The 23,485-nt window shown below is 40.4% G+C and overlaps 2 protein-coding genes across 10 annotated transcripts in view; both read right to left on the reverse strand.

Moving 5' to 3' along the window:
* Nucleotides 1–394: 394 nt before the first annotated feature.
* Nucleotides 395–20,254, reverse strand: gad2 (glutamate decarboxylase 2). Of its 2 annotated transcripts, none has more exons than XM_085173576.1 (16): nucleotides 20,084–20,254; nucleotides 18,928–18,990; nucleotides 18,638–18,781; nucleotides 17,768–18,001; nucleotides 16,406–16,496; nucleotides 15,342–15,454; nucleotides 14,629–14,744; nucleotides 14,123–14,202; nucleotides 12,890–12,944; nucleotides 12,601–12,717; nucleotides 10,726–10,790; nucleotides 10,530–10,608; nucleotides 10,291–10,440; nucleotides 9,023–9,130; nucleotides 7,651–7,740; nucleotides 395–4,906 (listed from the first exon to the last, which is right to left on the reverse strand). In XM_085173576.1, the coding sequence occupies exons 1-16, from the start codon at nucleotides 20,088–20,090 to the stop codon at nucleotides 4,733–4,735; spliced, it is 1,686 nt and encodes a 561-aa protein (XP_085029702.1). In that variant the 5' UTR covers nucleotides 20,091–20,254; the 3' UTR covers nucleotides 395–4,732. The 2 variants fall into 2 exon arrangements, with proteins under 2 accessions (XP_085029702.1, XP_085029701.1); XM_085173575.1 differs by lacking the exon at nucleotides 20,084–20,254 and adding an exon at nucleotides 19,299–20,077.
* Nucleotides 20,255–20,852: 598 nt separating this feature from the next.
* The window catches only part of myo3a (myosin IIIA), a 67,810-nt gene continuing 65,177 nt past the window's right edge, over nucleotides 20,853–23,485 (reverse strand). For 6 of the 8 annotated variants that reach the window (XM_085173557.1, XM_085173553.1, XM_085173556.1 and 3 more), the window contains one exon: nucleotides 20,854–22,065. In XM_085173557.1, the coding sequence (XP_085029683.1) occupies nucleotides 21,951–22,065 (115 nt within the window). In that variant the 3' untranslated portion in view covers nucleotides 20,854–21,950. Of the gene's footprint in view, nucleotides 22,066–23,485 lie in introns of all 8 variants that reach the window. The other 2 variants (XM_085173555.1, XM_085173561.1) reach the window with 1 other exon arrangement.

Consider the following 23,485-nt stretch of genomic DNA (forward strand, 5'->3'; position numbering starts at 1 on the left):
TACCAAGAAATCGAGACTCATCAGAGCAGACGATGGTTTTTAGCTGACCAGAGGAACCCAGCGTGGTCTTCTGCTGCTATATGGCATTTTCACCCAGAGAACTTCAGATGATGGCATATTTGCTGAAATCTGGGAAAATCCCAGTAGATCAGCAGTTTCTGAAATACACCAACTGTGTGACATTCAGAGTTGCTGCCACAGAGTGTTGCTAATGAAGTGGCCCTGAGTGTATACTGTAAAATTTTACAGCTTTTTGTCTGAAAGCAGGTTTAGATGTTTTAGCCATTTGGCTCCATTCACTAGTGTTTGAGGACTCATTAGTGCTGCAGGCTACAATGGCAGTGAGAATACTCGTAAAACTGTAGGTTTGAGTAAAAATAACAGGAACTCACACTTTTTTGTTTGTTTTGGCAATATTTATTTCTATTTTCCCAAGAGCAACATATAGTTCAGGACAAATGAACGTTTGATAAAGCCAGCACAGCAGTTTGCAGAATGTATGATTCAAAATTGCACCATATTCAGTGAAATGATCTGCACTCTGAATACTGGGAGTTTTAACTGTTCTTATAAACAAACAATATTTCTCATAAGCAAGAAACTAGGGTCTATTTTTTCCTTATATATTTGTTAAAGTCTAAGTTAAATTTATTTCGCATACATCCCACAGAGTCAAGGGCCTTTGTGAAACAAACATCAGAAACGGTGACACTGTGGGCACCATGACACAAGCCAACACACCGTCTCAGACACGGGAACAGAACGACAGCGGGCAGCCGAGAAACGTCAGAGGAAAGCGCGAGGATACGTTGTCACTGCTACCAGAGGGCGAAGCGGAAGAGAAAGAGAGAAAAAGGTCGTACAGGCGCAGAGCAGAGAGGAGCTTTCAGAAAGACATGCTGAGGGACTACACATATAGATATAATACGCTACGTTCAGAGCTGCGACAGTCTTCAAGCAGAAAGACAGAGGATAGAGAAAGTCAGATCAAGCGCGGAGAGGAGTACAATGCTAGGCGAGGTTAGCATGCTGGCGGCACAAAGAAACTTTACAGGAAGCTCAAGACACAGAGATCACATGTAAAGGCTAGAGCGACAGCACTAATCTACAAGCTAAGCTATACATCGGACACTAAAGCTAATTACAGGAGCTACACAAACTGTATATATGTATATATAGAGAGAGAGATAGATATAAATAGATATATAGGAGACTGTATATCAAACAAGCTGGATAGGCAAGGCATCGCATGCATGTCGTGCAAAGGAAGCAAGTCTAGCAGCAGCAGCAAGAGAAACAAAGTGTCTGGCTTTCCGAGACTACCAAAGTGAGATTTTATTGTCGCTGTAATAAATCAGATGCTGTCTGTGTCACAGTGTGGAAGCCAATTTTGGTTTGGGGCGAAACAGAAAGTAAAAATTTGAAACTTTAGGCAACTCTCCGTTGAGATGTAAAACATTTAAAGGAGAAGCTTTACAATATCTACAAACTGAGAAAAAATTAAATCCTTTCATTTCTGGCAGACCCTCGATTCAGTGCACATTCAGACCAAAGAGCTTAAATTACATATCTTGAGTAGTAGATTTTTTTTTTAAACATCAACTTATGGACAACCATCGGACATTGCACGTTATTTGATCATGTGTATACTCTAAAGTGCACAACCTCCCATTTTGGAGGAAAACTAGACAATACTGAAAAATTCATACTAAGGCAACACACTTACAAACACACTAAGGTACACAGTTGGCACATACCGTCAAGTATCACTTGTGCACGAAAAACACGGCGCTTCAGAGTCAAAATGGCTTTGCATATTCATTGAAAATCCAAACACCCGAGTCTCTGAGTAAGACTTGGAAGTATTTCAAAGTAAAATCGATCAGTTTCTTTAAAGCCAGTCCCTGAAACACATCTTTGAAATAGCTAGAAGTCACAAATCAAGTATCGAACATACATACATACATACACACAAGGAAAAAAGCCTTTTGGACAAACCGGATGAAAATACAGGCAATCTATATTGGAGATAGAGAAAATATGAAGAACTTTACCTCACAAATAGTCTCTGGTTAAATGTCTTATATACACGTATGTATACACAAAGATATGTACTTAGGACATCTTGAAATACTATTTACAGTCTATGATCAAAAGTGATTGTTCACTGACCGACCATGTTGAGCTATAATTGTGCTTTTCTAACTTGTTCTAATGAAAATGCTACAGAACCTCTGCCTGATAAATCAGGGTTCGCATTCCAACTAACCCACCTACGATAAGCCTGCTTTTACTTCAGGTTTCTTTTTTTGTTCTTGTTTTTTGCAAACTACCATGGGTTTGGTCTGGAAACTTGATTATCATTTACTATTGATCCTTTTGATATTATGCAGGATACATATATGCGTATGTATATATATATAGATATCTATATTGGACCCATACTCAAATATTGCTTGTGAATGCAGAAAGACAAAATCTCAGTTGCAATGCAAAGGGATGCGGCTCCTCCCAACAGTGATTTAGTGCAAGTAATGTCAGGTATACAGTAGCTGCAAATCTGGTTAAGATCCTATATCCCAACAATACCCCATTATTGCCCAATTCTTGGTTTCTTAAGATCCACAACCTTTCAGTAAGTGCTCGTTCAAAAGCGTGACTACAAAAAGAAAATCTTTTCTTTCATATTTAAAGTTATAATCCTTAAGATTTCTGTCCTGTTTTGTTTGGCAGGCTAGCCAATTCGGTGCCACACAGCTTTGGGAGCAGTGCCCAGAGATGGTACTGGAATTAAAGAACCTGATGGGGCGAAAAAAGGGGATATGACTTAAACTGCCACCTGGGCAATGCACCATGTACCCTGTAACATCCAAGTTCCAGTAGGTTCACTGCAACCAGCACTAAAAAGCAATTCATTTGTAACATTTTAAATAAAACAAAATATATAGGCATTTTTGCCAAACGTTGACATAGGCTCTCTGTACAAGGCATATCCACAAAGTTAGATAACAGATCCATTCATAGCGAATCTTTAGTACTGCAAATTCCCTGTATATAAATGGCAGTGAGCATGCAGTGAAGCCAGGGCTATGATGCCCTTTGGGGCACCTTGGTAGCACTTTGCCTAAATGATCAATTGGTCATACTTCCCATATACTGTTGTGCAAAAGAAACAAGGCAAGGACTTAATTTCAACATGCTTCCTTGTGTGTCTTCGCCTTTTCAAGTCTCAAAGAGGTGAATTAATGATGCAGGCCGGCAGGAAGTTGTTCGTTCGGATGGAGTGGGTAATCCTACATATTTGGGGTATACCTCTACTGAGCAATGAATTTAATTTGGGAGCTGTATTGGAACATCAGGGTTGTGATCAAATAGTCAAACAATTACCTAATTTGTCCTCCTTTAAAATGAAAATGTCAAGCGGTCAAGAAGAATTCTAAGAGAATCTGAAGTAATTTACATTAGACTCATTATGTTGTTTGGACTAAACTAATGTTTCCAACACAGCCTACATAAAGCAAACTGTAGACCCTTGGACATGTCTGGTCATGTGCACAGTTGGTATCCTTTCCAAGAAGAGAAAAAAAGTCTACTCAACTACTACCTTGGTGTGCTACTCAGTGCAAGGAAATTGATACATGTATGTAATGGCCCCTGGAGGCAGCAGATTGGCTTTCAGCAGTTAGTCTGTCAAATATGCAATGAAAAAATAAGGTTGTTAGGTGAAATGCTTTGGAAAACAACTGGTACTGGTACCACACATAGCAACAGTAACAGGAGACAAATACAGTTGATGACTACTGCAGAAAATCTGAAATCTATTCAATGCAGTTCAATACACTGGAAACTTAAGGATTATAGCTCAAGGGCTGATCTTCATTCTAACATATGGAGCAAAGCTAATTATACAGCAAGGATGGAAATGGATCCCATTTTGATGGATTCATGTAGCAAGCCAACAATGTCCAGCGACATGGGTTTTACAAGCCTTTATCGCCTAAACACATTAGAAAGAGAGTAAAAAAGCCTTAATAATCAATAAGCAGAGCAGCATCATGAGCTGCAGGTTGAACTGTCAAAGGCAGAGGTGATGGGTGGTGAACTGGTTTGATTGTAAATGCTTTGAACTGCTCTGTTTTCACATTTTCATCATGCAGTCTGCTCTGGTTGGGTTATGTCTTTAACATGTGCTGGCACTGCGTAACAACACCAGGTAAGAGAAGGAGTTCTGTCCTGCTTTGAGTAGAATGTGCAGATGTAAAGGCAGTTGATTAAGCTGAGGTAAGGTGAAGTGCTATTTTTGTTTTAAACGAGAAGTTTAAAATGCTTTAAAGTTACAATAGAACACAACCACGTTTGGCACTTAACAACGGACTCGGCAAATGAGAAATGATTGAGAAATAAACTCTTTCTCATCGACTTATTGCACAAGCATTTCATATCACAAAAATTACATATAAAGTTACGTCACTTACACTACTCTGGGATCTACTACACTACAGGAGAAGCAGACAGAAGCACTTTTACATAGCTTTGGACCAAGTCAGCCCACGGCAAAGCTACAATACGTAATATATGGATATATCTGCAGATCTTTTTTCTCAAATATACTCTTAAATATGAGACTTTGGAGGAAAGATTGAGAGAAAAGAAAATAAGTTTACCAGTACATTCACGACAAACAATTCATCCGTCAAGGGGAAAAGTACAAGAGGATTTGGAGAGATGTGTCTTATAGATCCTGGCCAAGTCGTTCAATCTCCTCAATAAGAAAGTCGATGTCCTCAAAGGTAGCAGCAGGATTTGAGATCACCATGCGAAAGAAGTTGACCTTGTCCCCTTGTGGCTGGTAGCTCACCATAGTTGTCCCGTACTCCATCATTCTGGCTTTTATGACGGGAGCCACCTGACAACATGCAACAAATACAGCATGAATTGCTGTTCCTTCAGGAAGAAAAAATAAAATATGTGAAAGATACACAGAAGGTTAGGGCAGAGACAAAATGGGCCATTGGGCGCAAATGAAAAAGTCTCCCAACCGTACCTCACAAACAAGCTATACAGCTAGATGCTTTGCAAAGTTAAGCATGTTAAGAAAGAATAGGTAAGCAGGTAAGCATCCTGTGAATTCACAGCGTTACGTGTCTTACCTCCTGCGTGCTCTAAGCCAGCGGTCCCCAACCCCCGGGCCTTGGACCGGTACCGGTCCGTGAGTTGTTTGGTACTGGGCCGCGAGAGTAGAGGCTCAGGTGTGAAATGTATGGTTTTCAGGGTTTTTATCGGTTTTCAGCATTATTTTGTTATCGTTTTTATCGTTAACTCGGTTTTCCTGGGTCTTTTCACGTGTGTTATGAATAAATCTTCTTTTTTTCGGTACCGGTACTAGTTTTATTTTGTTGTATTTATCCGCAACACCTTAAAGGCCGGTCCGTGAAAATATTGTCGGGCATAAACCAGTCCGTGGCGCAAAAAAGGTTGGAGACCGCTGCTCTAAGCAAGAAACACCCAGACCAGCACACAGTATTTTCAATAAATAGAGCGGGCCTGAAGCGGACTGTCCTCGATTTAGTGTTAAATGTGAGAAAGGATATCCTCAGACTAAATCCTGACCTTGTGTTTGTTTTGCTTTGAGTTTGTTTATGGTCATTTTGTGTCCTTCTTCTATTTACGTCAACTCATACTCATTTTGTGCAGATTACTACAGCAGTTTATTAATTTTCTAACGAGGCTGAAGGGGAAATAAAACTAAATGCAAAACACAGGAGACAAACAACCACAAAACGAAAACAGGAAATATACTCAAATAAGGACAAACAGAACTTGAGTGAACAGAAGAGATGGGACGAGATGAGGAGATGAAGGGAAATACCAATGGGGCAAATAAAGCTGCAATAATGCATACAGTAAACAGAACTCAAATATGATAACACCTAAAGGCTAAAAATGCTCAAGAGCAAAACAAAACCTAAACAAAACTAAAAAAAAATAAATTTTGTGTGCATATAATAAAAGTAATCACTGTTCACTTGCATTTTTAAAATTTTAAAATAAAAATGTAGGAAAATAATATTTTATTCTCAGTACTTTAAATGATTTGATTGCAGAACTACTTTTTTTCACAGATAATATCCCATTTTATTAGCTTTAGTTCGTGTTTTTACATTTTACATGGTTGTTAACTGTCGTCTAACTCAAATTGCACGAACAGTTTGGGAGAGTATTGCCTGACTACCTCTCTTTCTGTGTAATCGGATCTAAATGGGTGGTTGTTTGTTTATACAAGTCTAAGTTCTTCCCAGGTTCATCAGACCTACAGACCATGTAGGTCATTTACCCCCCATCGGTCTGACAGCTAAATGTAACAGCAGCTGGGTGCACAGCCCCATGACTGCTACTCCTGCCACGCTGAGAGGTTATCTCTAAGAGCAAAGCGAGGGGTGATGCTCATTTATTTTGTACTCAGCAGAGTCACGATGCTGGTGTAGATTCTTTGCAGTGATGTGCGGCGACAGATTCAATTTCATGTCTGAAACTCTCAGTGCTCGTTTTGACCGACGCTCGGCCTGTTAGACGGCTCACTGAGAGAAAACTCCTCAGCGTCTGTGTCTCTGGAATATCATTTTTAGGGCTTGGTTGGTTAGAGGATTTGTATAAAAAGGTTTCATCGTGACCAACTTCAGGATATGCAGATGAGATCCAGCAAGTTCAAGTGACAGTTTGAGTGCAGCTTTAGCTTAAGGGCTTAAGTTAACCGTGGCTCATATGACCCAGAATAATCGTGCAGGAATTTTAATAAATCTGTGGGTATTACCAAAACAGGCTTTAACACTCAGCTAACTTCTCGAGGAAGTTGGCTTCAGTTTCAGATTACTGCCTGCTAGATTAGTTAGTTGTTTCCATACAGCTCTCATCACATAATCAGTCATTTTTTTCCTAATGTCTTGCAGGTGTCTCACTGCAGTTGGCGTGCTTGCTGCAAAATAATTTACTGTGTGCTGATTTCCCTCAAATCAATCTTTTAACAGTTCCTCCCATTCTCCTCATCCATTAGAGGATGTCATTAAGACACGTGGAAACTGATGAGGGCTCCTTCAGTTCTTAGCTCTTCCTCAAAGTGCTAATCTGGCAGCATTACATCACCCCTCAGGCTCATAGTCAGAGTGTGGAAAAGCTGTCCAGTCAGTCTGTCTACTCGGTGAAGCATGACCATGGTGTTTTTTTCAAGTAATCTTTCAAAGAAAACAAAGGGAAACATCTGCATTTGCAGAGCAATGATGAAGCTGGTAACGATTTTAGTCAATGGGAAGAGAGAGAAGAGAGAGAAGTTGGTTTTGCATGGCAGACACGAACGCCATCTGTTTGTCCTGATTGTCAATTATGAGGCCCCTGCTGCTGTGGTATCCTCTGAATGGCCACCACATTAGCCAGCTGAAAAGCCTCACTTCTTTTTAACCCGTACTCTGTGTCCTGTTTAAGACCGCTGCCATTTTTTTCTCCTCATGTGCAGGGCAAAGTATTATTTTAATCCCAAGTATAAGCTGCCCCTAATTAGAAAGATGTGTGATGGTCGAGCTGGATATGAATGACGCGGCTCGTGAAAGTTGTGTTGGGGAGATACCACAGTGAGACTTCTTATCTGAGAGTACCCACCTTGTGCAGGTGTTTCTTTCTCTCCTCTTTGTCCTCCATGTAGCGGATGCCAGGCGGCAGGTACCAGAAGCAGACGTTGGTGTGCTGAGGCTGAGGGGACACACAGACGACAAGATATCAGAGGAATAAACTGAGGAAAAACAAACAGCGATTGAGTGCAGTTGTATAAAAAAATCAACGAGAGTAATGATTACTCATAAGCCCATTAAATTTTAGAGCAGGTCTTGGTTTGCACATCTTTAAAACTTCAAAATGACCCTGCTGTAGAATATGTTCTACTTTTTTATGTAATGACGAATTATGAATTTAATTACAGTATATATAGCAAAGTAAAAAAATATAGTAGGCAGGGCCAGACAGCAATAATTTAGCACTAACCAATTCTGAAAATTAAGGATTCAACATGGATGAGGCGGCTATGTCCATCTTTTATATACAGTCTGTGTGCATATTGCATATACCTACACCTTTAAACACGCAGTTTAAACATGGTATACAGCCGTTTTGTAGAATTCAAAGCTATTCATGCCTAAAATCCTGCAGAAATCTTATGACATTAAAATGCTCGTATCCTAAGTCAAACTGATTTTGAATGAAAATGCTGATTTGCATCCCAGAGCGACAATCCAATATGAGTTGACAGTATCGGACAGGTAGCGTGCCTTCTGTCACTAGATGTCTGAAAGCTCCTCACAGTGCTATTTTCTGGCACCCGAATCCCTGCAAGAACTCCCTGCCTGCCTGTCTGCATAAGAGCGGAAGGGCATTCATTACCAACAGCTGACTAACCATGCACACCAGCCTCATTTATACAGCTGGGCTGGTTTGGCTGTAGTATATTCAACATCAGATTGATGTAATGGCTCAATGGAAGGCACAGACAAGTGAGCACCTGGGCCATTGCCCAGAGGACTTGGCTTTTTCTCATCCCCCTCTGGGTTATGATGCTCATAGCCTTTTTGGGGCTCAGCAGGAAAACAATAAGGCTTGAAACATTAAAGAGCTTTCATAATAAATTACCCCATGTGTCCAAGCACCCCTTTCATAAGAGAGTTTTCTTCATACCCACATATGTTTGTGTTGTACTTCAGTTTAGTGCAGGATATTTCAGACACCACGCTATTCATATGCATATGAGCAATTATGGGCCGTTATGCTATTCATTAAACATAATAGCAGCACATTACACTGGCATCTGGAGGTAAAAATGGCATTCATCCAACTCAAAGCCAGAACACTCTGCATGGAAATCAAGTCAGCAATAATGACACTGAGGAAAAAGGAGCAACATGGGCTAATGTCAGCTACTTTTCCATGATTGTGTGACTGCAGATGATCCTTTAGAGAGAGTGAAAGATGAATGTGAGCATACTTTGCCATCAAAGACCATCTCGTATCCTTCCCTGTCTTTAATCTTGTTGTAGAGGTACTCGGACAGCTCCAGACACTTGTCAATCTGAGCCTCGAACCCAATGGTGCCCTGTCAAAGAAAAGATGTTTATCTGTAATTGCTCAAACTCCACAGCAGTAAAGAAATTTATTATATAGTATAGAGAACGTTTGGCTTCGGGCTTCATCAGGGTCAATCTAAAACGTGTTACATATGCAGCCAAATGCATTTTAGCCAATGAGGGACCAACAAGGATAGGTTGAATATTTGACCATGTGATTTAAATCTGGTCATCTGGTCCCTGGAAATGGGGCGTGTCCAGCAGAAAACCTGGGTGGCATCTTATTTGGTCCATAAAACTCAAAAGTGGTGTTTTTCCCCCACCTGATGTCACATATCCACACAAGACACTTTCAAACAATAAATAAATACTGAATTAATATATATTAGTATATAGATTAAAGTATAAAAGCAATTTTGAAATGACAACAAACAAATAAAAAGTATTTGGAAGTTGCTGTAGGATCTCAGAGTTTGTCCTCTTCCTCGAAGTTAAACTCAGTTTCCGTCATTTAATTTTTTGACATCCATAATTCAAAATTTCAGGTTTTTATTTTTAATTTTGACTCACAAAGTTTTTCTCTGAGTTTTGACACATTTTCTTAGAAGGGTGAATGACTGAAATTTTGAGAAGCTTTCATATACTGTACAATCTATGCATAAGCAATTTTAAAAATGTATTAATTTAATATAGCAAAGCCAAAATGAAAATGAAAAGTGAAACAAGTGGAAGCAGCTTAATTAACTGAAAAAAGAGAAAGCATTTGCAACAGTCTGACAACAGCTGGATTAGCTTAATGACAGCCAGCATCAGCTGATGGTTCATCTGATACTCTTCTAACCATTAGACTGACAAATCTTGCACAAGATGCACTTTTTAAATCTGCAAGCTGCTTTGCAACATATCTGGATCCACAGCTCTTCCTTTTCTAGCTGTATCTGACTAAATAGTACGGCTGTTGTTATTGATTTCTGCTCTGTAGCAGCATGCCATCACTTTATCAATCAAAGATGAGGTCTTGCTGCTGCTCTCCCTGCCTCTAGCTTTCCGTGTAACGATGCAGAAGGCCAAGGAGTTCCCAGAACAGACCCATGCTGCCAAATTGATTATAGTGTTCTAGCATATTATTATTTATACCCTATTAATAACTGCTTACAATCATAAAACTTTATATTTATATTTATATTACCTTAGCTCTCCACATGAGCCACAGCTTGAAGATGTCCACATGACGTCCACACTGCAGCGCCTTGTCTCCGGTGTCGTAAGAAAGATCGTAGTGTTTGTCCTGCTGGAATAGGTAGCAGGCGTGCATCTGGTTGCAGTTCTGCATAAGACCCTGTGAAGTGAGAGCCAGAGCATTTACAGAATCACCTCAATAAACAAAAGCAGGAACACGCAGCATGGGGCTGAGAAATTGAGGCCTACCTCCTCTCTGACCAGCAGGGCAGAACACTGCAGAGGGACGGACATCATTTTGTGTGGATTCCATGTGACTGAATTGGCCCTGCAGTTTAAAAAAACAAAACAAAAAGAACCAACCATCATTCAACGTTATATCAAATGCTCATTAGCTTGTAATATTTGCCCATTTGGGGCCAAACCGCATAAAACAGTTACTCGCCTCTCAACTCCATCCAGCTTCCACCTGTGTCTCCTGGACATGAGCAGACTTCCTCCCCATGCTCCCTGAAACACGAAGAGATGAAAGACATTAGCATCCACATTTAATAAACCATCCATGTATAAAACTGATGGTGAAATCCTGACATGTCTTAAGAAAAATTAACTGTCTCAGGCTTTCCACAATACAAAGATATACTGCTGTAGTAAATAAAAAAACCCCAGCACTGCTCCTTGCGGTTAAACTTTCAAAAATTAAGTCTAAGCACATAAATGACAGACATACTGGCAGCTCATTACCCGAACTTTGTGACATAAGTTAAAAAAAAAGAATTGCTGTTTTAATTAATAGAAAAAAAATTTTTTACTGTAAAAAAAAATTCTATCCGATTTCCTGTCATTTAATGGTTTGTGTACTACTGACTTCATCCGCTTACACAGTAAATACTACAACATGTATGCCAAGCTCCTCTGCATTTTTCCTATTTTGCAAAGCCATCTACAATGCCTGATTAGACACCTGGGTGGGCCAATTTTGGCCCCCTGGCCACATGTTTAACACTCCAGCACTAAAGCCTTTGATTTATGTAGAAGTTCTGCCAACTAGCCCAAACTCATTTAATATTTAAGATTTAAAAACACAACAGGGAGTATTTTTGTGACACACACATAGTACTAGTATTAGTACACTTTAATATCACTGTTTTGTCTATGAATATATACACTGCATCTGTTCAAGTGCTTCCTAATGAATATATCTAATCAGCCAATCACATGGCAACATCTGAGTGATGTGGTCATGGACACTGACATGGTCAAGACTACCTGCTGAAGCTCAAACTGAGCATAAAAATGGGGAAGAAAGGTGATTTAACTGATGTGGGATGGTTGTTGGAGTCAGACTGAGTAATTCAGAAACTGCTGTTTTATCAGGATTTTCTTACACAACCATTTCTAAGGTTTAAAGAGAATGGCCTGAAAAAGCAAAAATATCTGGTGTGTGGCTGTTGTCAGGGTGAAAATGTCGTACTGATGTCAGAGGTCTTAACGGAATGGCCACAATGCAGATACGAAGGCAAGAGTAACTCTAATAATTATTTGTTATAACCAAAGTATGAATCTCTGAATGCACAACTTTGACTTTTTGTCACCAGATCTCAATCTAATAGGGACCTCTGGGATGGAGTGAAATGGGAAATTAGCAGCATGGATGTCGAGACAACAAATCTGCTGCAACTGTGCAATGGTGTGATGTCAAAAGGGACCAACACCCCTGAGGAGCGTGTCCAGCGCCTCGCTAAATCTATGTTTGGAAGAATTAAGGCAGACCTGAGGGCAAAAAGGGGGCCAAAGGTGTACCACATAAAGTGCATTAATAAGTGAGTATATGTCTTTCTGGGAGCTGTAGCTAGAAAATTTAGCAGATAAACCAATGAAAATGATTAACAATCACAATGTGTGTGTGTGCGTGTGCTTTTTTTTTACCCATCTCAGCTAGTTGAGGGATGACAGACAAGGCCATTTATTGCTCTTAATAGAGGTGTCCCCCTGTCAGGACTAAATCACTTTCATTAAGAGATAGAGTTCCTTCAGTGAGACGGCCCATGATGGTAAAGTCAGGGGAGGAGATGATTTACAGCCTCTGTTCCAGTTTTTCTAATCTCCAGTGTTAGATAGGAAATGGCGCGCTCTCTATCTGGGTCAACCGCAAGCAGTTAGAGGCGAGACAGACATAATAGATTTGTCAAACTCAGAGGTGAGCTCTTTGCTTCTGTGTACGCCTCCATTAAAATCCCTCTCGTGCACAAACACTCCAAAAATCCCGCATGTGAAAGGTCAATGTGACACTTTAAATAAATCAGGAAGCTTTACTCACATCCACGTGCATCCAGATGTTGTACTTTTTGCAAATGTCAGAAATGGCAATGAGGGGGTCAAAAGCTCCGTACACTGTTGTCCCAGCAGTCGCACTTACGAAGAAAGGTACAAAACCCTGCACAAGAGCAACCAAAATACTGCATATGAGGCCGTTATGTTGTTACAATATGTTCCCAAATTTCCCTCATCATCTCTGCAGTTTCAGTCGAGCGCACCCCATAAAATCAAAACTGTATGAAGTCATATCTGTCTATTTATAGCAGGGTAATAAATGTACATCATCTTACCTTCTGTTTTGCCTCCAGTATTCGCCTCTCAAGGTCAGCTGGGATCAATTTACCGCTGCAAAGGGAAAACAAGCTTTAGTTGGCTTTAAAGTTGTTTGTCATACTGTCAGTGGGCAAAGAAGGCCTTCTACCTTAAAAACAAAAGGCAGCACAGGAACAGAAATACAGAAAATATAAGTGCAAGTATTGCATTTGAAATTCTACTTAAAGGGACAGGACAGGGTTGGCACCAGAGCACATGGAGTGGATGGGCAACTAACTTTGACAGGGAGGCTTGACTTGACTTACTCTGTTATTTAACCTAATAATTAACACTGGCGTGATTATTACTACAACATTTGAGGTATTAAACTTTTTTATTGCCAAATTTTATTGCTTAATTTTACTTTTGGTTCTAAATGCCAGTAGAATTCAGTTTAGGGGCACAGTGACCTTTATGGACGGGCTTGGACCCCCAGAGCCCGTCCATAATGCTCACACTGTGACTATACAAGCCAAAATCCACCCACTCATCCATTTTCTTCCAGGCACGCTGTAAACATTAATGTCACCTCTCTTGACTTTAATGTTTAATGTTAGCTTCTACTTCCGTTGGTTGGGGAATGTGAGCAATGGAAACAGTTTTGTAGGTTATTCGGTTGACCTATTCACGATTACTTGAAAGAGACAATGCTGATACTCTGTTTGATGCTCTTAACGCCTCGAGGAGAGTTCCATTAGATTCAAGAGGTGGACATCTCTCCAAAACTGAGCACAAAACAGATCAGATGGATAAAGCGAAACACAGATGAGAGGGAGAAAACAATGTAAATGTAATTTTGGGAGGAACTGTCCCTTTAAGTACAACTATAAGCAGTAATATATAAAGGATTTCATATCATATTATAAGGTTACAAATAGTCACGAGTCATTGTTAAGTATTGTAGTTACACATCATTGAGTGTTTTCCAGTCTAGGGTTTGGACTTCTTTTAAAGGGTCACAAGATGAAATATAAATTTGAATCCTAAGCTGAACAGGAGAGACACATTTTTACTGTTACTTGTGAACATTATCAGGTTTTTAGGCCTTATTGGTTTGGATAAAACCAGTTTGTGAAGATTAGAAGGCTGTAGTGTTTCTCCACAATAATACAATAATAACTGTTTCTATATCGAGTGTTTTTAACATCAAAAACAATGAATATGCCTCATGGTTTAACTGAAGTATGATGCACGACTGAAGCCAGCTTTACCTTTGATCTGCTTTGATGCAGATCACGCTTTCAGTCCCAATGCCGAGAGCTGCTGCACCTTTTTTGATTGAAAAATGGCTCTAAGAGTTGAAGACGAGGGGGAAAAAAAGATAATGAGTGACCGGATCCGTAAATATGTACTTCTTATGACAGATTTGTTTGTAATTTCATTGCTTTTTTCCTCACAGCATCTTTCAGCTGTCCTTTAAAGATGAAGGTGATAGGCACACCAGTCACCTCGTGTCCTTCTGCATGCGGCGTGCATAATGTCAGCTTTTTATCAGCAGCGGTGGAGTTAAAGTGACACGTAGTCACACATCAAGCACAGCCACAGTTACCATGAGATCTTTTTTGTGTTATTCTAGCGGCTGAAAGATACATTTTTCTGACATTTGACTTAAAGAAATGTCCAAATAGTGTTCAGTGTTCACCGTTTGAGCCAAGCAGACACACACTGACGATGCCGTGAGGAAATAATCGAGCGGATTTTAAACACGGATGCCTACATGTTCGGATGTGAAGGCCGCCAGTCTGGGAACGGATGACATTCCCTTCTCTTTCACCTCAGGGAACATCTTGAAGCGGGCCAGCAGCATGGCGTACATGTTAGAAATAGCACCACCTGGAGGACAGACAGGATTGAGTTAGGGAAGTGTCTCCAGGGAGTGATGCAGGGTTTCTAAACGATTGCTCCCTTATTCTCAAGGAGCTGCCACAGTAGATAGCTCTGCATGTTTACTGACACAACCCCAAAGGAATCTGTCTTCTCCTTGGATTGAACCACAAATCTTTTGCTTGTTAGGTAAATGTGTAAGCCAATAAATAAAAAAGTAGGCTGCTACATTGTTTCAAGATGTCCATGTTCATGTAAAACTAACTTTTGTTTATCAAGAGCATATCAAGAAATGACAAAGCATCCAAAATTGCATCTCGCTGTCTACAATGTCACAGCCAATCACAGGCTTTGTCAGTAAATTCTCCGATGATTGCCTCTCATTATGAAGTGCATGGGAGAAATTAAAGATTGGGGTGGGTGAGGGGGAGGGGGCTTAAACTGAAAATTATTTTATGCTAATTGGCTTTGAAACACGTTCCATTTATATCATCAAAATGCAAATTGACACGTTACAACACACACACACACACACACAGCCAGTTCCATCTCCAGTCAAACAGAGGGGTGTCAGAGCGCTCTGCGCCACCTTCCATGCAAACATACCAGGAGAAAAAATGCCATCTCCTCGCCCATCCGGCCAGCCAATGATCTCCCTCATCTTCTTCAGAGTGACGTACTCCAGCAGCACAAAGACAGGAGCTACCTCATAGGTGAACCTGCACGTTACACAAGACGCATCACATGGCGCTCGTTACAGGAGCACGGTGCCATCGTGACTCATCAACAAATAAAAAGCTGCCATTAAACTGACATTATTTTTTTTAAAAATCTGATAGTTTGGACGTTTCAGGAAAGGAGGGTTGTCGTTGGCCTGTGCGGAGGTGCATTTAAAAAATGCTCAGATTCTGAGGTTTTCTGGAGGTTTCTGGCTTCACTTTTGAAGAAGTGCAAGATTACTGTCAATCGTGTGTACACATTTTAACAGCTCTGATGCATTCTCAAGTTTTTTCCATTCATATAGAAACACTTAAATGCACATGAAAATATTTTTTTCAAGCCAAACACCCAAAATTTTACTGACAAAATGCACTCCTTTAATATTTTGAACTCCCACATTTTCATCATCCTGCTCCTATTTAAAACTTGCATCTCCGTTGTGTGCTCCCTAATATTTCTATATATATTTATAAATATATTTTTGTATTAAGATACTGGCTGTATATATTTGAACCTCCCTCCACTGTAAACAGCAGGTTTACTTTTCATTTCCTCACAGTTGCCAAAAGAGTTTATCTCCCCCAAAACACACATGTGAAATTAGCTCCAGATTAGTCTGAATTTAATTTCAGAGCTAATTTTCTCCTCTCGAATCCCCAGCAGGATCAGAGGTGAAGGGGAGGGATAAAAAGCTGAGGGGGGAGAGGGGGGAGCCTTGTGGGTGCAAGGGGGGGCTGAGGGGTGGGGGCCTGCCTTTCATTTCACCCCTTTTCATTTGCCATGACTGAGTGTGTGTGTGTGTGTGTGTGTGGGGGGGGGGGGGGGGGGGGGGGGGGGGCGCTATCAGGCCATGCAGACGCAGAGCAGACTGCAGATGGTCCGGAAATGGAATCCATTGTCATTATCGTTATCACCGCTTAAAATCGCGATGAAGCAGGCCACATACTTACATATTGGTGTTGGCGGTGGATGTTAGCCAATCGGCTGCAAGTCCGACCATGTCTAATCCCGTGGAGAGCTGATTGAAGTACCTGGGGTGGGCTGAAGGGAAAGGAGCAGAGGATGGAGAAGGCAAAGAGGAGGAGTGTGAGATGGCTGCATTTTTAAGGTTTTCCTTAGCGAGCAGAAGCTGTCATCTTCTGAGCGCTTTAATTGCGGGTTAGAATTGTAGCTGCGGAGTCAACTTAAAAAATAAACACCTGAATGAAAACACCAAATGATGAAAACGTTTGGTGTAATGTAAAAGGTAAACACACAAACCATGTTGCAGCACTGACACGTGATCAGATCTCAGTGTGCGTCATAAACACGGGCGTAAAAACTAAAGAGTAATTTATGGGGGTGCTCAAGCAAAAAAAAGAAAGAAAAAAAAACAAAGGAAAGAAGGAAGATATAACTGTACTTATAAATCTGGTGCAAGTCCTTCTCGACACCATATAATTCCTAAATAATAATAATAAACATTTTTCTCGTAGCAGAGGAAAATTGCTGATAAATGATTACAATAAATGATTGAAATCCTCACATCTTTGCTTATACCCGCATTACAGTGTGATTTTAATTGTTTTTAAGGTTGTTAAATATTCATCACCACCATAAACTATTTTAACTATTTTTTCAGTTTTTCTTTTTCTTTTTTTTTTTGGAGGCTGAAATCTGTCCTGTGGCGTTGCTGTAAATTCCCCCCCCCCCCCCCCCCCGCGTGTGTCACCCAGGGGAGAATAATGGACTTGGCCTATGAAGCCTGGTTATTAGCCTATTATCTCCTACTTGGTGAACCAGATTTACTGCGTCACTGCATTTATCGGTCTGGTGGTCAGGAGGAGGAAAAGGAGGACAACTGTGTTGATGCTTTATAGGCATCATTTATCATTTTATTTATCTATTTATTAAACCCGGAACACGTTAAAGACGTTTTCTTTGTTTGCCTCTCTCTTTCCGGGTCGGTTTTTTAAGCTTACCGCTTTCGTGTTTCCAGTTTAGTTTTGCAGTAACTCGAGTTTTAAATAATTTGTAGGGTGTAACATAATTGTCACAGTGGCTCTCTGTAATTTATATAGCTTTTCTTTTAATTTTATTGTTAAAACGTGTTTTTAATTTGCCATTTATATGCGTGAATATTGGAATGTTGGCAGATTTCACAGAAAGATGAGCGAAAGGCCGGGATTCAGGCCTGCGTGTGATGATACAGCCTGGGGGAAAATTTTTTCCAACACTCCGAAGCATCTATTTTTAAAAAATAAACATATATGTATATTAAAAAGTGAATTTATTGTTTTGCATGCATGCAATAAAATCAGACCCAGGCCTACCTGTTTTGATGGCGTATTTCAATGTAGCGCGACAGCTGATCAAGATGTCGTCCAGAGTCGCAGGTTCGTCCTGCAGCTCCCAGTTGTTCATCTGAAGCAGCTCGTTCGGATAATGAAAATCAATAACTTTCGTTTCCCGGTCGAAAGACTCCACTATGTAGGCCAGTAAAATGTCCACAACTTCCTGCAGGAAGGTCATCGTTTTGGTGTCACCGTCCGTGGCCGGTAACAGGTCTGCGAGAGGGGGGAGTGGATTACAGTGGAGACATTTTGTGATTTTTATTTGAGGACGGAGGAATGTGTGCAAAAAATGCTCCCACGCAATATTAAGATTCACATTTACACGAGTCAAAGTTTTATTTATTTTTTTGTCTTTGAATTTTTCCTCCATAAAAACAAATAAATATTTTATATTGTTTCCACGTCCGAACACTGATTCTGCTTTATACGAAAATCTCGTGTTTTGCGCTCAACGCCTCAAAACACACGATTCTGGTGAAGGTGACCTCTCGGAAATAGCCCCTCTCTGAGGAGAACAGACCAACATAACTCCTCTCTCAGAATGTGGTAAAAATGAAAATGATGCACAAAACTATTCATCCAATACACAATGTGTTATTTTATAAATTGAGATTAAAGCGGATTACTTCATTTCGCAGGAGTTTGTGCGATCAGATGCAAATATTTGATACGCATTTTGAGATTATTTCCTTTTATAGTTAAGATGATTATATACAAATATTGCATATAAACAATGTCTATTTTCTAGCTTACTTCGCACAATGAAAACTGCTCAATGCAAAGCCAAGTTTGGACTCGGAAGAAAATAAATCTTTAAAATTAATCCAGCTTCATAGTGCACTTTAGTACCTGTTGAATAGAGGTCGGAGAAGCCCACAGCAGCTTTGGTGCAGTTGCAGGATTTGTTGCAGCCGCAGGTTCCTGCATCCGTCTGGGGCGGCTGCTTGGCGCCCGGCTCGGCGGGTTTCTCCACCTCCCCGACATTTAGCAGCGCTTTGGAAACCCACAAAAAAGAGCATCGAAATATATATTTTTATTACTCTAGGGCCAGACAGTTATGATGGAAATAGCTGGCACGTTTGCCTAAAAATAGCTTCCCCTCCGTCTCCACCCCCACCCCCGCTCCTTCCCCAACATACCACATAATTTCGATCCAATTCCTCCGGATAATTTCTGGGCCGCTGCTTGGCACCAAGCCCTGGCTGAAAGAGAGAAGTGGGATAAATGAGATAAGGGATGTGTTGGCTTCAGCTTCAGTCCAAGTTTAGGGAAACACAAAAGGCGCCATGCAACTTGGAATAAAACAGCTCTTTAGATACACGAAAAAAATGTCTCATGTGGAGAAAAAGAAGAAAAAAAGAAGCAAAAATAAAAAAAGAAAGCAGGATTGTTGCCTATTATAAGGCCTGTCTGGTGGTTCGGTGAATGCAGGGCACTGGCTTGAGACAACGCTCAGGAATTACTGCGCCCGGTCCATCAGGAGGTGGTTTGAAGACAAAAAGCCACTCACGCGTACTTGGGCTCTGACTCCCGGTATTGGCCCCCGCATTATCTCCGCCAAGAGACCAGAACCCGTGTGATGCCATTGTTGCCGGTAGTTAGGAGCTGCAGGAGGCGCGGAGACCGACAGAGCCCATCCACACGCGACGACCGGGAGCTGTTCAGAGCCGATGTGGTGCTGAATCTGACCAGACCTTTCAGACTGCTTGAAATACAGCCGTGCATCCGACAGACGCTTTAATTTGCTGGAAAGACACTACAAATAAACCGACCCTCGTATGTGCGTGTGTGAGCGTGGGGTGGGTAAAAAAAAAAAAAAGAAATCACAAAAGGCGTCCTCGCTTTCTCCTTTGCAGGCGTCCACAGGTGCACGAAGCATGAAGCGCCGTGTCCAGAAAAAAATCCGCAAACACTTGACCGGCGCAGAGCAGCCACGCTCTTTATTTAATAGGGAGAAAAATGCAATACAGCGCAAGATAGTTTGCGCAAGTTCCGGATGTAGTGAAATGTCTTTTGATGCAAAGCTGCTACATTATATAAAAATGACTCAGAGAAAAACAATAAGCAAAAAGAAAATGGTGATGAAAATGGTGGAGGGGGAAAAAAAGCAGCTATGGCTACAGCTGCTGGTAAATATGCGGCGCACAAGCCATGCCTAATTGCAGCCAACCTAAATTTCACGTCACTAAAGCAATCCCGTGGTGATTCACTTCAGGTCATGACGAGCCGCGCTGCGTCGTGCGTCGTGACTCCATACATCCCCGACATTTTTGGCCCCCTGCGCACAGAACTTACCCTCCATACAGGCACTGAACGCCAACTAATTCATCTGCCCAGCAATCGCAGACCTATTTCTTCAGACCTCTAATTGCCCGCCTCCGGTGGAGGAGACAGCGGGGCGGAGAGGGGACTCGGTTCAAATGCACAGAGTGCTCGTGGGTCCCTCCTCTCTCCGCTCACTCCAGGGGCGCGTTACTCCGAAAATATTTATTACTGAGAGAGGGGCTTGCTTTACTTTCTTTACTCACAAAGTGTTTTTTTCCTCTTATTTTGAGACCCCCCCCCCCCCCCTCCACCCACCCCATCCAAAATAAAGTTAAGCCGGTAAATCTGTAGTTTAACTGCGTCACAATATCCGGATACAAGGAGGAAAACAAATGGGAATAGTTAAAAACAACATTAACTCTGTTTTTCTTTGCTCTGGTATTGTGTTGTGAAGCAGTGTGTGTTTGTCTGCAAAGGTGCTACAGAAATAACATTTTATTTTACTTACAATATCTAGTTACAAATCACCACGTGGAAGTCCAACACTGTCACCTTCTGTGTCTCCACGAATTAGTGTAAATTAACCCTGCAGGCATCAAAGCGACACTGAGCCTCATCTGATTTATGAATTTATAAATCATGATTTATAAATGCACTGGTCAACAGTTATCTGATACCCAAAAAGACTCATTAACATAAACTGAACCCTTTAAAATATGTGTGTGTGTGTGTGTGTGTATATATATATATATATATATATATATATATATATATATATATGTATGTATACACACACACACACTCAGTGTATTATGAGATCACTCTATTGTGTCATTTCTGAGTTTTTTTCTTTGTTCAAACTTGGTGTAACATTTTGTAATATTTCTTTATTTTAAATCATTCGTCTGTGAATCCTGTGTGTGGAGGAAGCTGTAACAGTTTTTCTCCAGTAGTCTGCATTTTGTCAGGATTTCTTCAGCCCTACGTGTTTTTGTGCCACTGTGCACTGTGTGTAGTCAACATGTAGCTGGGGATTCACTATCAGCCCCCAAGGGGGGCTTCTCTTTCCAAAAATGTCACATAAAGGTCAGAGGTTGAATCTGGCATCAATATTCAAATAAATACATAAATAAAAAACATTCTGTCCTTTTTACTTTTCCACCAAATATTCACAAGAATCAAAGGCTGTCATTTGAGTGAATGCTATTTCAAATGTAGTGATTATTGCGCACAAAGCAACAATAACGCGGGATGGGGGATAATGTGAGGAATTGATGTACTTTATATACACAGGCAATGAAACACTGAATGTCTTTCAATTTTTCCTTCTACGTTATTCATTTTGCACGGTTATGACAAGCTTGCGATTTCGGCTAATTTGAGAGCAGCGAACTGGAAATAATGAAATGGGACGAGGAATTTAATATATTTTTTTGTTTAAGTGAACAAACTGAACATTTGAGCAGATAAAATAATGTACATTCTTCACAATAGGAAGCTGATTAGACTTCGGAATGACTTGATATGCAAAGTTTTAAGAGAACAACCTGCAAATTTTTTGAAAGAAAATAAAGATATCGAAGAAAAAATACCAGTAACTAGACTGTTGGTCTCATAAATAAAACCTTATTTTACAGCAAGTTTAAAAGTATGACATCTTGTTATTTACATTGACTGTACTCTGTGTTCACTGTATGCATGGAAATCAATAAGTCTGTCCAGTTAAGTCCAGAGGAGTTTCATTTCCTACCCAAACTGTTGTACAATGTGTCTGAAGATCAATAAAATAAATGAAACATGTGCCGCTGTTAGCAGGACACCAGAACAAACTGCCACATGGTGCGATCAGCGATCCCGACCGATCAAGTCCCGAATAGCCAAAAGTCACTTCCTGTATTCAGTAATGTTTGATCAGCCTTTGTCGCTGCGAGGTCTTCCTCAGTAGATGTCTGAAGTCGTACGGATTCTCTTCAGTCCGGCTCTCTGTGGAGGCCATTCTGGGAACAGAGCGTCTGTCGATTACACAAAGGAGACAAATTTCAGCACAAATAGATAAAAACAGAAATGTTGAACACAAGGTAGGACGTGGGGATGTAAACAAACAAACAAAATTAAATGGAAAGGAGATGAAAAGATTCATGTTCAGGGTTCAAGGTTTTCATACTGGTTATCATATTTGGGCCATTTATCATGAGCTGTCCAAGGGAGCGGCTAAGCTGAAGGGAAAATAGATTAAATTCATACATGAATTTATCCTTCGAGCAAGTGAAAACTAAAATTCAAAAACCAGACTCATAAACAGAGGTGCTGGTACCTCACAAGTCCTATTATTGAGTAAGGATGTGGCCAGACTAAAACTACAAATCAAGTAGCTGATTTGTAGTCCTGATCTGAAGAATCTTTAATAATATCTTTTAGTGACAGGCAGCTGAATAGCACTAAAAAAATAAAAGAAAGTTGAAGTGCCAAAAGCTGCAGTTCCTCAAACAGCCACTTGAGGCAGACTGCAGTAAGTTCATGTTAAACTGAACAACTTTCTGTAAAAATAAACATGTTTACAGCCCAGTTGTTAGCTCTGCAGATAATTTACCTCTTCACAAAAACTTTATTGTGGAGTGAAATTTTTATTATGAATCATCAGCAATTTAAATTTAGTCAAGGCTTAAAATTATGCATTATTATGGGTGAGACTGGTTTGAGTGACAGGTGGATGCAGGCTAGGCTGCTAATCTGTCTGCTAGGCTTCACCTCAGCTAATTAAAGTCACTGAACTGGAAGTCTTGACTGTGTTTGTGGTGTTTCTGCCTTTTGTAGCCTTTATGATGAAATTATTTGACCAGCTAAGTGATACAAACTCTCCAAGTCTACACTTGTGATGAGTTAAAGTCTGGTATTTTATTTGCATGTTACAAAGCGCTAATTAGTTGATATCTGTGCACTGTGCCTATACAATCAAGCACAACGTTAGAATTAAAGACAAGAGACAACTACATCACTATTTGAAAAGGAATTTCAGAATTTCTGTCTTATATCTGTGAGGTTCTGACTGGACTGTGAATATAAGTAATTTATGTGAACGTCTGTTGAATGTGTAGACTGCAACAGATTAGCAACAAATGACAGCAATTTTCCTTATTATCATAAGCACACTGCGTGTAATTATTTACTTAACCTTATTCAGCAGACTGACTTCAACTTATTGCCATTTTATCACCAACTGTAAAGCAGCAAAGTCACTTTGAAGAAAACAATTGACTGAGTTTTCATAGACTTGCTGTGAAGACTTTCAAAACTACAAAGTTTACTGTACACAGTTGCAATAAAATTGTAGCATGCCATGGTCTCTAACCACAATTGTCCTTACTGTAACTATAGCCTTACCAGCTAGCCAACATTAGCTGCTAGCTTAGCACTCCAGCTTCATTAAAATAC

The sequence above is a fragment of the Neolamprologus multifasciatus genome, chromosome 9 (assembly GCF_963576455.1).
Source record: "Neolamprologus multifasciatus chromosome 9, fNeoMul1.2, whole genome shotgun sequence".
NCBI lineage: Eukaryota > Metazoa > Chordata > Actinopteri > Cichliformes > Cichlidae > Neolamprologus > Neolamprologus multifasciatus.

Coding starts and splice junctions, on each gene's coding strand:
- gad2 (XM_085173575.1), bottom strand. CDS start 19,374: ATGGCATCACACGGGTTCTGGTCTCTTGGCGGAGATAATGCGGGGGCC. Junction 10,609..10,725: donor AAGCTGGATGGAGTTGAGAG/GCGAGTAACTGT, acceptor TTTAAACTGCAG/GGCCAATTCAGTCACATGGA. Junction 7,741..9,022: donor AGATGGTCTTTGATGGCAAA/GTATGCTCACAT, acceptor GTGTCCCCTCAG/CCTCAGCACACCAACGTCTG.